The sequence below is a fragment of the Silurus aristotelis genome (genome assembly GCF_946808225.1).
Source record: "Silurus aristotelis genome assembly, chromosome: 23".
Lineage (NCBI taxonomy): Eukaryota > Metazoa > Chordata > Actinopteri > Siluriformes > Siluridae > Silurus > Silurus aristotelis.
In genome coordinates this window covers 3,630,224-3,645,287 of record NC_139596.1, presented here as the reverse complement: position 1 = coordinate 3,645,287, position 15,064 = coordinate 3,630,224, and the positions used below count along the sequence as shown (strand labels likewise).

Sequence of the window (15,064 nt, the reverse complement as noted above, 5' to 3'; positions counted from 1 at the left end):
CATTCGCTCATCTGTGCTTTTATAGACCTGGAAATATATTTCTGTATGTAAACAACAATGAAAGGACAACCAAAGTGCTGATCTAAATAATTTAATCATACTTTCATACACATTTATTTTTCATACAAAATAAATAACGTTGTTTCCGAAATATATAAAGTGCTTCTCGGTGCAAACCTCCAACATGAGGCACAAAAGTGGTACTGTGGTTAAAAACTAAAATACGCTTGTGAGAAATAAAAGAAAGATGCAAATCCCACAAAACACTGTCAACAATGGCACTTACGATGTAGGTTAAAGTGTAGCTTACTAGCTTTCTGTATGAGCGTAACTAAAGTTAGCATAACTAGCTCGCACCCGTGTACAAGAACGACTAAAATGCTGGAAAATATCTTCTATATTTTTCAAAATGTAAAAACAAAATAATAGGGAATAATTTGCATGCACTGCTAAATTATAAAAATCTTCATTATTGTTTAGGATAAATGACTACTAGCCCTTTATAGCCAAAAACAATCAAGAACACTTACACAAAAACACTAATCGTTAGCCAATTTTCCTCAGTCTTAAGATTAGCTGCTATGATGGCTAATAAAATGGAAAATGATTTGAAACGGGCAAAATAGAAATAGACAAAATTAAATTGAATCCAAGCAAAGAATTGGTTACTGACTTATTGCATCTAATATTTTGAGGCAAAGTATTTAAAAAGTTCTCCCAAGAACCCTTTGCTGAAAAAAAAAAAAAAAAAAAGGTATTTATGAATTATACTTGCCTACGTCTAAAAGAAGCTAACTTAACTATAAGTAAATTTCAGACATTTGTAATAAATGATGGTATGATTTGACTTTCTCAAGCAACAAATGGTCAAAGTATTAAATGGCAGCAAGATTCAGGTACAAAAATGAAACCTTTGTTTCCACTCAACAAGTTACAACTTACAAATAAGAGTTTTGTAATGAGCAAAGTCCAGTTTCACTTTAGTGGTTGTAAGAATGATGACTCTTGAGTACCCCACGGGTCCAAAAGCGATCACTGTAATCCACACCATGTCTACGCCTCCATAATCCTTTCAATTATGCGCCGGTATAGTCTGTTTACAGTCAGGACAAGCCTGATTGCTAGCATCAGGCAAACCCACTGCGTGTTCAGTCGTAGCTATGAGCAGTGTGTCCAGCGTGATCTCCGTACACTTGGCAATAAAGCGAATGAACGGCCGAATGTCGCCCTCGTTAGCTGTGTCTAAGGCGGCGTAATACTCTGCCCTTTGCTCTTTCCGGATAGAGATCGGCGGGTAATTTGCCTGCATTAGCACTAGGTTCATCAGGAGCCTCGAAGTCCGTCCGTTTCCATCGACAAACGGGTGGATGTAGACGAGTTTATAGTGCGCCAGAGCAGCAAATTCGACCGGGTGAAGGTGCAGAGCTTCGTCTGAACTGAGCCATTGTACTAGCTCCTGCATGTACCGCTCCACATCGCCCGGATGCGGTGGAATGTGGTGGCCGACAAACACCTGGCTTGCTCTGAATCGCCCCGCTTCTATTGGATCAGCGTGTCCCAGCACTCGCCGATGGATGTCCAGGATATCACCGACTGTGATGGCACCAGGGCGTGACAGTAGTGTGGTGTTGATGTACTTCATGGCAGCGTCAACACCAATAGCTTCGTTCTGCTCGTGCAGGCTTTTCCCCGGTACAGCGTAGCCTGTCTCGATGATGTGCCGGATCTCGGACAGAGTCAGAGTGTTGCCTTCGATGGCCACTGTATGGTAAATATGGTGGTAATAGGTCTCCTCCAGGATCCGTCGAAGAGCAGAGTTGCCTTTTGGGATGGCCATAAGTCGTTGCACTTTGGCGTCGATGACTCCAAAGTGACGCTGGTCAATCTCCTCTACTAGGGGAAGTGTGCGATCACGGCTCACCAGTGCCCTCTGGTGGCAGGGTGAAATGGTGAGCGCTTTGCTGTACAGGTGGTCAGCCTGAACAACATCCTTCTCCTCCTCTAGGATGGTGCCTAGCTCGGTGAGGGCGTCTGCAAAGTCTGGGTTTATGTTTAATGCATAGACAAGAAGTTTGTGCGCCTTCTCCCTTTTCCCCTGCTTCTTCATCTCCAGGGCCTGATGGAGAGCTGCCTTTGCCTCCAACTGTGACTCTGAAAAGAAATATTAAGATTGCTTTGAAGAAGATGCAAAACAAAGTGCTTGTGCAGTTCTTTAAAAAAAAATATCTTTTGCACAGCAAAATCCCTTTGGTTCCAGTAACAGAATCCTGCTGGTCTGGAACCAAGAATCATTCAGACATTTTATTTTACACAGAAAATTGTCTACTGCTTGAAACAAAGAAATAGTTAGGAGAAGTTATGAATCAAAAACCAAACTCTTCTTTCTCTACCCTACCTTTATTGGGCTTGGGCTTTTGAGGTAGGAGGTCAAGGGCAGTGTAGGGTACAGTCAGGCTTGTCGAGTACCCCACATCACGATAGGTGTTGCCCCACCGATTGCAGCGCAAGCGGGAGATGCCTTTCAGTTTGGCACAACATTTCTCCTCCACGCCCACCAGAGGCAGCAGCAGGACTAACACCGAGCCCAACAGGACGAAGAGAACAGGTCCCCAGCCGCATAGCAGAGGACTAGTGCTGACGTGACGCAACACTGTTATCGTTGCCATCAGTCCGAACGTTCTGCTTTATCGAGCCTCATGTCCAGCATTCTGTGAAGGAAAACAGGAATTGGTGATTTCCAATGCACCTAGAGGGTAGTGGTTCACCAATCTTATACCATCTATTTAATCCCAATACCCATAATGGTCAAAATTAACCAGAAACGCTTGTTATTGAACCTTTGACTGTTTGTTCCCATAAAGCAGTGATTGTTAGATCTGGTAGGAAGATTTAAACAAATCAGATACTAATATAAACACTATTACTTGCAAAAGTCATATGGGGCCATCAACGGGCTGAACGTGATCCCGATACCGACCCAACCGATATGATTTCAGAACATCCTTTTCCAGATTTCAGAGTCTTCTGGAACGGCTTTCAATTAAATTTATATCTTTTAAGGCTTTTTACAGAGACCTGTTCCTTTTGTTTCTATGCAAAAAACTGGGTCATTTAATGGTATGACGATTTATATTTACCAAAACAAATATATAAATGCACAGATGTACAAATCCTGAATAATAGTTTCACACACTCTTCACCTATGGACAGTTTTCTCCAAACCTTCATTCATTTAGATACAACCTGCCAAAAGTTGTTTTTCACTAGTTGGAGATTTCTTGCTGACCTTGAGATCCAGCTCCTATCAGAGCAGTTCCAGTGACTGGGCAGGCTGTTCAGTGATAGATAACACTCCAGCCAACTGCTGGCACTCCAAGGTTTAGAGAGCTTGGACGTAAACGTTGACTTATTTACATGTTGTACGGTGAAGTTAATTCCAATAATCCACAGTCCAAATGGAATTGCATGGTGTTGAATTATGGAATGGTAGATCTGTTGGTTCTTGATTCCTTTCACCAGGTATAAGGTATAATTTCCATGTTTGACTGTGAAATTCTTCATATATTCTTCTGTTAGAGACAAAAATTTCCAATTTGGACTCCTCTGTCTAAAAAAAACTCATTAGACTAGGTGTTTCCAAACCTTTCACAACAAACAGACAGATTTTAAAGTAAACCGGCTTGAGAAAGAGAGTATCTGTGATGCTGTATGCTGCAACATATTCAGCTCCTGTATAACAGCAGCAGATGTACAATTATTATCGCCACAAAATTTGCTGTATCATTTACTTCTAACCCCAGAAAAGTTTTTTTTTTAACCTCACAATCTATTCTGTATTCTATATAATCCAACGCTTTAACACTTTCACAAAACACGTCTGAACAGAACAACTGCGTTTAGACTCTCATACGACTACAGACTTACCTTTTCACTTCGGTTTCTTTCAACAAAGCAAAGAAAAATGTAATAAATCGGCTGATTTTTCTTTATTATAAAATACTTGTTTCATCCCCATCCAGGCCGCTGTCAACTTCCGGTAACTGTGACGTAGTTTACAACCTCGAACGCGATTGGTCGTTCGAATGTGAAACGCGGCCGATGATTGGCTCATCCTGCACCCAACGCACGTCTCAAACAGCAACACGTTGACTCGGTCGTAGGGCCTTCTGATTGGATAAAGACCATTCTGGTTCGGTACTGGATGAAATGTTTAAATCCACGCCCTTTATGAATAATCTATTGAAGTTATTTAAATAATATGTTTTTTTCTTCAGTAATTCATAAAGCACACTGAGACCGTGATAGTCGATCTGAATGCAGTCTACACTATGACCACTAGAGGGAGAACAAAAACAATTCCTTCTCACACCATTATTGTAGCTGTGAAAGAAGTCATCTGAAGCCAATCAACCAGATGGTATGTTGGTGGTCAGAGTTTTCTCAGCAGCACAGCAATACATGGGAAGCATGGGAAGAGTTTTCCTGTATTGGTTCCACCGGTGCTATTTTTTGCTCCGATCAAATGTGTTAGCACCGGTGGTATGTCCTTTGCGCCTGTGATCAGGCTCGAGTTAAATAACTGTAGAATCTGAAACACCGCCAGACTTTTGTTTCTGACATTCCATTTCACATCTTGGTGATGTCCTTATCAGACCCACCATTTCCAATTCACACACAATATGAACAATGACGTACAAATGAATTACTATTAACATGTTGAATAGGTAGCAGGATGCTGTGGATAATTATAGCATTTCAACAAGTTTGTGGTTCGGAAAAGAGCAATATGTAGTTGGATAAGTCAGGAGTCCCATTTTTTAATTCGGGTTGAGATGTAAATCTTGATGTTTTTTTTAAGTAAATTACCAGATTAAATGCTGTTTTTATTTGGAAAAAAAAATCATGCAGACTTGTGACCTGATGAATCAGATCCAAATGGCTTGTCAATCGTAGCTTCTGAGAAAAGTCCTGGTTAGTTATCTCGATTCATCCACTTTACTGAGGATGATCAGACCCACCTACTCATGAATGCTCTAGTGAGGATGTCCTCAAGGAATCCTGTAGTGAAAGGTTACATGTCTGGCTTGCAGCTTGACCAAATGAAAGGCATAACGATCAGAAGTGAATGCTTTACAGAAGTGACGGCGATGATTTTCGTTGCACGATTAAAGTCCTCGACTCCAAATTTGAAAATGTGAAAAGGCCTTCGCGGTTTTCACTGTAGATCCAGCTCGCAATTTAATAAAAAAAACAAAGATAAGAAGAAAACTTTTGGTGATGTGGATATGGTATGGCATGCAAAAAGGGAGCTCTTTATACCATTTAAAATGGCTGTAGTGTTGAAACATGTTTGGCTGCCACTGGAATAAATAGTTGCTGAGTCAAAGGAATTGAAGGGGATAGATGTGTTTATAGGGTGTTTTTGCAAGGGCATCCAAATCGCGAGACTAATAGACAGAAACCTAAAAAGTGTGGCAGTGAGTGAACTCTCATTGAAATCAGGTAAAACCTGTAACAGATGTGTGTGTGTACAATATAAGATTCACTTACTCACTTTCTTAGTTGTTTGTACTTGCCTGCCTTTGGGGCACAGCAAGCGTACAGCATTACATTTAACACTTAAATGGTAATATTTTTTAGATGAACCAAAAAAACACACCTAAAATAATGGTGATACTGCTTTATTAGTTCAACAATCTCCACATATTAACGATTGACTGATAATGCAAATCTTGTGTCAAACCAATGACAGTAACTCTTCGGAAAGTTGGCAAACATGGAGAACAAAGAGAACAATCTGTCCGAGAGTACACACTTTGCCAAAGTTTGATTGGGCATGCATGATGTTTACCTTTTGTGTCAAGTAAAAATGAAAAGTATTTTTGTGTTCTTTTTGTTTTGTTTTGTTTGTTTTTTTATAATTTCTCTTTGCATTGCTTAATGATAAAAAAAAATAAAACATACTACAGATGCCTTATGCACTTGTTCAGTCTTAATCTGTGAAATTTTGGCCGGCTTTCATAAAAAAAAATATTAAAAAAGAAAAAATACATTCCTCTAAATGATATTTGTATCCACATGTATCAGGAATTTCGTACTATTAGGAACCAAACCCCTTTATAAAGGTTCAAACAAAGAGATGCTTTTTCCAGCCTGAATCTCCTTTGCCTGCCTCCAACAATACACTATTTGTCCGCAGTTTAATAAAATGGTTTGTATGTTCTGCTGCATTGAGGACCAAATCAAAGCTTGTTCTCATAGCCGATGTCATGTTCAGTAAGCAATGCGCTCAGACAAATGTAAAGTCGACTGAAGGGTTTTTTTTTTTTTTTAACTGGGCAGTGAGCAGGAATTTTTCTTTTATACCAGTTTCCGCAAATTAATCTGATTCCTGTCTCCTGCACTGATATGAATGGGTATGATCTAATGTGAAGAGAATGACAGATTTGTTCCTTTCACATGGCTGGCAGTGGTATTTCATAATGGAGTTCAACGAAAGTGTTTTAAATAGTATTTTGATTCATTGTAGTGCAGTGTGATTTCGATTCTACCGCTGTGGCTGAAATGGTGTCCGGTCATCGGCTGAAAGCTGGGAGGTTTCTCTGTCAAGTTGGGAAATATTGCATCCAGCTACTGCAACCCTGTTAATGAACTACTCCATTGGGGGTTGGGGTCATTTGTTTAAATCGTGCTATACTGTAAGTACATTTGGATAGTGGCTTAAAAGGCAAAATGCTAAAAAAACATTAGTGTCATTTTTATATAGCTTCAGTTTTTCCAGGATGTTCATGCAACCCACTAGCAACTTTGTCATGGCCATGAACTAGGTCACGACCCGGTGGTTTGGGACTTCTGGTTGATACTGACAGCATGTATCACATTTACTGTCCATTGCTGGGAAAATATATGTGAGCAGTTTAAAAAAAGTGTTCCAGTATAACAAATTTGACAATGGCTACAAGACCCAGCATGTTTGTTGATGACAACGACATTGAAATTCCAACTGTAAAAAGAATAAAAACAACCTTTTTGTGTTTTTGTTGTTAATGCGGTTCGACCAGACCAGTCAACTTTTCTAATTACTGTCCCAGTTTTGATTTGCACATTTACCACAATTGCAGAAAGGCATTTTCAGGTTCGTCTCATTCATTCAAGCTTCACCAGTGCGTATATTTTGAGATTGTCGCATATCCTTTTGAAGAACTCCTTAGAGAACGATCCTGCCACTGCATCTCAGTAGGGTTGAGATCTGCACATCTGCTGTTTAAAAATGGAATTTAATAGTGTTAAATTATAGAATGGCAGCCATGTTGGTTCGGGATTCCTTTTACACAAAATAAGTTTCCAATCTTCGCTGCTCAAAGACAAACCCAAACTCTTAATCTTGAACCATGTTTAACTGTGGGGGTGAGGCAGTCTGCTAACATCATGTCTCTTGGTCTCGGTTTTCCATACATTCTTCTGTTAGAGCCAGAAATGGATGTGGACTCATCTGACCCTAGAACTTTCTTCCAGTTATTCGCTTTCCAATTCTTTTGTGTTTTTGACTTTTAATTCGTTTGTTGAATACAAATAATGGAAACAGCCACATGTCTCAAAAAGCATAAAATATTTTTGACAGGTGCTGTAGAAGATATTTCTGTTTTTTGTTTTTACTGAGAAAGTGTGCAAAAGTTGGATCTGGGAAGTTATATAAGACCTGGGCAGCAGTGAAGGCTGCAATCGAATCCTGTGAGCTTTATGTGGGAATTTCCTGTTTCCAGCCAGACCTGTATTTAATTTAAAAGACGTGTATCCTGTATTTATAAAAAAAAAAATAAAAGGTTGTGTGCTCACAATTACAACCGTACTGTCCTAGAGTTAGTGTAAATGTCTTTTCAGAAGCTCTCAAACTTTATTTGTCATGGTAGCATGCAGATATTTGTGCAAAAAGACACATTATACAATGGAGCTGCAGGGCTTTTTTCACCAAATGTGGAGTCCAAAGTTAAATAGTTTCCTCCCAATCTAATTATGTAATAAATCTTCTTCATGTCGGTTCAAGTACTGGTCTATCTGTCAATAGAAATCATAGGAAACCTCGAACAACTAAGGGAAGAGCGTTATGTTAGTTTTGGAAGCTCTCCAGGTTGAAATTAAATTCTCAGTCTGAACTGAACGATGTGCAGATAAATTAATTTTTTCTTCACATTCATTTATCTTTTTGCCAATTCCTCTGTATGTAAGGCAGCTGCCCCTTTTTGAATAAGGCATAGAGATGCTGTTTGCTCAATTCAGTTTATTGATGGACTGGTGTAAATTTTTTATGTCCAAGCAAGCATGCATGCCTTATGGCTATGCTTAAAGTGGCATGTCCTCTTGCACTCTGTTTCCAATGTACCTCCTATCAGACATTCTACATTGGCTCACTTTTCCTGTGGATTTTAGCGATGCCTTAATGCTTCAACAATGCAAGAAAAACAAATAATTACAAATGAACTCACTGTAGGTTTCCATTTAAGTGTAGGTCCTTCCAAGATTTCCATCTCATTTTATCTTTGGGGGTTTCTCTAGATGAAATTCTCTAAAATAAACATAATTACAACAGACTGTCAGAACAAAGCCATTGTATCATCGTGTTTAAAACACTCTGGCAGCTGTTTATTGCCATCTTTGCTTGCAGCTGCTCTTCTCTCCTTTTTATTTTTTCTCAAGTTACTCATTACATTACAATCTTGTGGCTGTGGCACATTTCTCTTGGGCATTTAATAGATTCCCTGACTTCTGCACGAATGCCAAGGCTTCTACAATGGGATTCAGATATATAACAGGTTCCTGGTTGAGTCAGGTTCTGCTCTCAAAACTTATAAATGAAATAAAATCCACTTTCTTGCCAACAGTTGCTTACACAAAGGCTGTTTGTACACAGCCTTTTGCCTTATAATCATGTTTAAAGCACTTTGTCATGCTTGACCCTGATCTCACTGCTTCTTATTCTTCCCACTGCTGTTCTCCCCCTTTTTGTTCCCCTCGTTACTGGATCAAATTTCTTTCGCTTTCAGTTGCACCATACACCAGCATGGCATTAAAAAGAACAGGCTTTTAATTGTTTTTCTTCTCTTTCATAGGAATTCTCATCCAAAATGTGGAACGTCCATTTCTGCTTTTACATCAGTAGCATAATTGTAATGATATTTGAGTATATTTTTCTATCAACAATACTAGTCTGAACTAGTTAAATAGGAAAGCAGATTGTGAAGCAAAGGACACGTGGCAGCAGTGATACAACAGCCAACGAATGAGCTGCAGTACTGGACATGGTGAAGTAGGAATGTGTGGTAAATTAGATTAAATTGTGCAAATAATAAGAGAATGCACAGTGTGCATATATAAAAGTGCATTTGGCAGGTAAAAAAAATGTCCAGTGACCATCAAGTGACTTTACAAAGATCATGAAGTAATTATAAAGTAATTTATGAAGAGGCAAGATAAAGAATAAAATATAAGATTAACTAACATGTTGGGGCCAAAACAGAGAGTGAACAATATTAATGATGTTGAGGACAGTTTTTTTTTTTTAAACAGAGGTCAAAGTGGAAATGAACAGTCCAGTGTCTGAGATCAGGATGGGGTCATAATGACCATGTACTCTTTAGCATCTGAGTTTAGAATTAAGAAGGCTGATAGCTGATGGGAAGTTTATTAGGGGGGACAGCACCTGTAGGACATTTTGGAGACAAGGTGAGGGAGGCGAGATTGAGATGGTGCAGAGGAGGAACATGGGGTATATCAGGAGGAGAATGCTGAGGATGGAGCCACCAGAAAGGAGAAAAAGAGGAAGACCAAGGAGGAGGTTTATGGATGTGGTGAGGGAAGACATGCAGGTAATTGGTTTGAGGCAGATGTAGAGGACAGGGGGGTATGGAGACGGATGATCCGCTGTGCCGACCCCTAATGGGAGAAGCCGATAAAAGAAGAAGAAGAAGACAGCAAAAACTCCAGCTTGCCAGATGGTAGACCATGGTTGGCTGAGAGGTGATTATACTTTCTATACTCTGATTATCTGAAGGCAGTGGAGATGTGCATCTGGGACCCCAGTGGACTGTTTCCAGTACCTAGGTGTTCACATCACACAAGACCTTTCTTGGTCCTGTCACATCAACACCCTGATGAAGAAGGCCCAGCAGCGTCTGTACTATCTGAGACTTTAAACTGCCCTCTCAGGTGCTAAGGACTTTTTACACCTGCACCATTGAGAGCGTCCTGACAGGTAGAATCACTTCCTGGTTTGGGAACAGCACTATGCAGGACAGGTGATTCCTCCAGAGGGTGGTGCGGTCAGCTAAACGTACCATCCACACTGAGCTTCCAGACCTGCAGGACATCTACAACATGCAGTGCTGGACCAGGGCCAGGAAGATTGTGAAAGACCTCCCAACAATGTACTCTTTTCTCTGTTGCTTCCGCTCCTTGAAAGCAAACACAGAGAGAATGAGGAGGAGCTTTTTCCTGCAGGCCATTTGGTCTCTAAACCAGGAAACACCCAGCAACTAGAACATGGGCTTCTCTCTTTAGCTCACTTTTCCTTCAATGCACAATTATTTTTGTACTTTGTATATGACACTTTAAGTCTGGACTGAATCAGCTACCAACGCAATGTGATACGATTCAACCCATTATGATTCAATGTGATCTGATTTTGATTTGTGATCAATGTGATTCAATGCAAAAAGATGCTATGTAAAAAAGAAATATGCTGCTATAAAATTCAATAAAGTACAGATAGTTCACTTTATTTCTTTGGTTCAGACAGACAGCAAATCACCAGTTTTTTTGCTGTTCTGTCTACAGTAAGATGCATCTCTACCGTTGACATTTCTCTCGTTTCATCATATAAATATGAGTATATATATAAGTATATCATTTTTAACATATTTGCGTTGGTAAAAAAAGATTTTTATGCCGATGCACAGATGCGAATCGGTGAATCTTACCATCCCTAGTAGGCAGTGTATGTGGTGGGTGTCTGATAGGAATACCTACAAAAACTACTACTTTTTTTCTTTCTAAATGTTCTAGAATCCATGAATTAATGACAAAAACATTTCATAGTTATTATGTTTATTTTCACTGTGAGATTTTGAACCAGTTGAAAGAGTGGGTCTGTCTTTTTATGTAAACATGGGTTGCATTAGAGACTGCCTTTTCCTGTTTCTTTGTTTCCTCAAAATTCTCAAAGGTGCTGTATTTCTCCAGATATCTGCACTAAAAACAATGAAATCAGTGTTTAAACATCCCGTACAATCACATGTGATTTTGTTGTTACACAAAATGTATTTCACTGTAGTATAATTAAGTATAGTCTTTTTTATAAAGCATTCTTCTGCCATATTTTTGTTCAATCAGATTGTTGTATCTTCAATATTAGATATTCAATTTGAACCAATTCCATTGTATTTGCAAGTGACAAATTTGGGTAAAAACCTTGAGAGGAACTCAAAAAAGAACCCATCCTCATTTTGGTGACACCAGATGTCTATTCCCTATAGTTTTGTCATTGTTGAAGGTACAGATGAAGACTTGAGTGCAAATGTGTTTGTGCCATTTGTAGTTAATCCAAAGTTAATTGCAGGTGAAATCCGTCTTCATGGTTGCTAAGTGGTATCATTCAAGTTTCTTAATGCTGTCCATATGCTGGTTCAGCTGCACACTGATTTCTCAGAAGCTTGTGAAACTCGACAGACAGACCGAGAGATTATTAGGTGCGCATATTGTCAAATAATTTTTAAGAACAATGTACATTGTCCAAGCAGGAACTCTGGAAAAATATCATAACTAAAAGTAAAACGGTAACAGACATAGGGGGGCCATGAGACAAAGAGAAGGCAGCCAATGAGAATAATAGTAGGGTGGATGACATTTTTCAAACCTCCCAGTTGTACTCAACAATAGCCTTGGCTAAATTATTATGCTTTCAGGTGGAGTGGGGCAGTGATTATAATAGACCTAAAGTTCCCCAAGGTGCTGTCAGGATTATGGATATTAACTACAACCCCAAGTTGAAATCTTATAAACCCACATTTTATTCATTATAGAACCTAGAAAATATCTCAAATGTGGGAGCTGAGCCAGGATAAGGCAATTCCCTTAACTTAATCACCATTTAATGAACGAGAATAGCATGATCAATGGTGTCAACAAACTTGTCAATACAGTCAAAAAGATACCTGATTAGTCATCAGGAAAGAGTTATTCACCACTTTATGCAGAGCTTTCATTGTGATATGAGGTCAGAATTTTTAGGTAGCAATTTCAAAAGATTATCTTTTTTGGTATTTGGAATGAAACTGGAATGACTTGCAATGACCAGTTTTTCACCCGAGCACTTGGGGTGAAGGTCTTGCCCAAGAAAGTTATGGAAGATTGGCAGTGCTGGGATTTGAATACAAGTCCAAAATCAATAGGCTTTTTTCTATGGTGGTCCTTTGTCTAGTCGCAGTTCTGATCTAACATACATTGATCTAGCGGTACTAAGAGCTTTTCTATATCTTAGGAAACCTTCAGTGCTAGTTTAAATACAACTATTGAGTTAGAATTTCAAGAGGTGTAGTTAAAATGACCTCAAATCGCTTCAAACTGGAACTATGACGATATATTCTATATTTAACATTACTGCTTATATAAATAAAGGATGTGTCTACCATTTAAAGTGTCATATTATGTTCTGATTAATCCCTGAATGAATCTAGAATGGGCACACCTGCCTTTCTTGTCTGGGTAATATAAATACAGATATCAAATTCATGCTCAATTCATGCTCTATACAAAGTAATGTTCTCCAAAACATTTATTTATAATAATATTGGCCCTCAGTAGTAAGATATCTGGCATTTAATCGAAATTAAAGCTTATTTCTAATTAAATTCAAATGTCTGACGAAAGATACTAGACCGGCAAAATTTTTTTAGCCACCTAAAAACCACATTCTTGTGATATTTTCTTAGAATTTCTTTGGAATAATCTGGAACGCTGAATAAACCCCAGTAGCTTTAGCTGAATGATAGCAAATCCGAAAAGCTATGCTCATAAATCGAGTGGTAAGTCTTTCTCTGATTACTCTGACGATGAAAGTTTCAGAAGAATCATATTTATTTTCACTTATATATTTAATTTGTTAGGTTTCTTTATTTTTAACAATTTTGACTATTCGGTTTAGAATAATGTTACTGTTGTTAATGAGATTTTGTTCGGAATAAATCACCCTTTACCATGGCATATTCTTGGCATAACTCAAAATGTGGTTGTCTGCTACATGCAGCCAGTGAAGTCCCTTTCTGTATGGAAAACTTTTGCTTGGGTAACTGGATTTGAATGTTTTTTATGCAGGCACTGGCATAAGAGGCCTCCAGATTCCTTTCTCAAATGTGGAAAGTGCTGACAAGTGGTTCTATGTGTGGTAATTTTTGCATGGTTTCCAGTTTCTGTACAGGTGTTTTTATGTTTGTTTAAGCTTTTGTAGCTGCATTCCCTCTCAACTGTACCATTTCAAGTCATTTTTCGTTTGCATTGAATTTTTTGTCATCAGATTTGGTGTAAATTAAGTGAGACCCGTTTCTAAACTTACAATTATTTATCTCATTTATACAAATGAGCAGTTGAGGGTTAAGGGCTTGCTGAACGAGTCAAAAGTGGCACCTTGGTGCTGGGACGTGAACTCACAATCTTCCATTCAGAAGTCTGATGTAGATTTCATGACCTTCCAATCACAAGTCCAACATCTTGACTGCCGAGCTACCACTTCTGAAATGAATAAATAGCAAATAAATGTAACCCAATAACTTAATTGTCTTTATAACGTGATCATTTAAAAAAATCTGGTCTTGCAGGATAGAAGGCTTGGGAAATGTTCGTATCAGCTATCAAAACGGGCAAAAAACGTCTTTTGTTTGTTTATTATTTCTGCCATTTCCATGCCTTAGAAAGGTGTGCAAAGCAAGTAACATCAGGTGAGCAGCAATTCGGTTAAAGATTAGGGAAAAAAAATCAAATCTTTGGTCAAGTTTGTTGATCCTGTGCCTACTTTAGCCCCAAGATTCTGTTTTTTGAATTTTATTGTATTGTTTTGTTAAATTGTTTGTCGTTATTCTTTTTCTTTGGTGAGAGAAAAAAAATAAAGTTTTTTAAAACGTGTCAAAAACAAATAGGAAATGTCCTGTTAGAGGTTTTTTTGAAACTTCTGCAAAAATATGTAGAAACTCAAATGCAGAACTTGTTTGAGCAAGGCATTTCCCTACACTTTTAGCTTTTTCCTTTTATGAAAAAAAAAATACAACTTGTGCAAAGCTGTTCTTCCCCTTTAACTGTAAACAATACTGATCTTTATCATTAATATACAGTTAAAGGGATCATAGCTTGCCCATGTAGATATCTTAATCTGATTTAGATTTTGTCTCCTTGCATTTGCTGCTTGAACTTTGTCTAGCTTTTTTCCCATGATACCCAAATTATCTAGAAAATGTCCAAATTAAAGGTCTTACATGGCTCAGATGTTATCTGGTTATCAGTTTGTAAACAACCAACCAGTGAAACTTTCTCATGTACACTCACTTCCTGTATACTGCAACTTACCTCTGGGACAAGTAGACACATTCTAAAATTCCACTGGCATTTTCAGCGGAAACAACTTCTGAGGCTTGAATTATTATTTACTCTTCCCTCTTATTTTCTATATTTAACATGAATGCTAGTATAAATCAAGGGTACGCCAACTAGTTTCAGTGTGACATGTGATTAATCCCTGACTGAACCTAGAATAGATTCACTCGCTGTTCTCGTCCGGGTTTATCGAAATGAATAAAAATTCACAGACAATGCATGCGCTGTCCAAAGACAAAACCCAAACGAAAATCCACAACTTCTCCAAGAAATTTCGGAATAATATTAGCCCTCATTTGCCCTCATTTGCCATAACTGGCCCAAGTGTGGCCCTTGTCTGAATTCCAGACAAGGGCCACACATGGGCCATAACACATGGTGCACACTAGGACCGTAATTCATTGCGGTATGTGGGCCAAGCAAAAGCTGG

General features: G+C 38.6%; 2 protein-coding genes across 4 annotated transcripts in view; both read right to left on the bottom strand.

Annotated features, from left to right (window-relative positions):
* The window catches only part of LOC310717971 (D-amino-acid oxidase-like), a 188,335-nt gene that overhangs the window by 157,434 nt on the left and 15,837 nt on the right, over positions 1–15,064 (bottom strand). The window lies entirely within an intron of this gene.
* On the bottom strand, positions 76–4,120 carry ficd (FIC domain protein adenylyltransferase). Of its 2 annotated transcripts, XM_083526404.1 has the most exons (4): positions 3,925–4,037; positions 3,287–3,569; positions 2,396–2,708; positions 76–2,151 (listed from the first exon to the last, which is right to left on the bottom strand). In XM_083526404.1, exons 3-4 carry the CDS (start codon positions 2,664–2,666, stop codon positions 1,073–1,075), a joined length of 1,350 nt encoding a protein of 449 aa, XP_083382530.1. In that variant the 5' UTR covers positions 2,667–2,708; positions 3,287–3,569; positions 3,925–4,037; the 3' UTR covers positions 76–1,072. The 2 variants fall into 2 exon arrangements, with proteins under 2 accessions (XP_083382530.1, XP_083382529.1); XM_083526403.1 differs by lacking the exon at positions 3,287–3,569 and having other exon boundaries at positions 3,925–4,120.

Bases quoted from the DNA above. Each gene is read 5' to 3' on its own strand.
- ficd (XM_083526403.1), bottom strand. From the start codon at position 2,666: ATGGCAACGATAACAGTGTTGCGTCACGTCAGCACTAGTCCTCTGCTA. The intron at 2,152-2,395 runs GTAGGGTAGAGA...ATTTCTTTTCAG, and splicing joins AAAGCCCAAGCCCAATAAAG to AGTCACAGTTGGAGGCAAAG.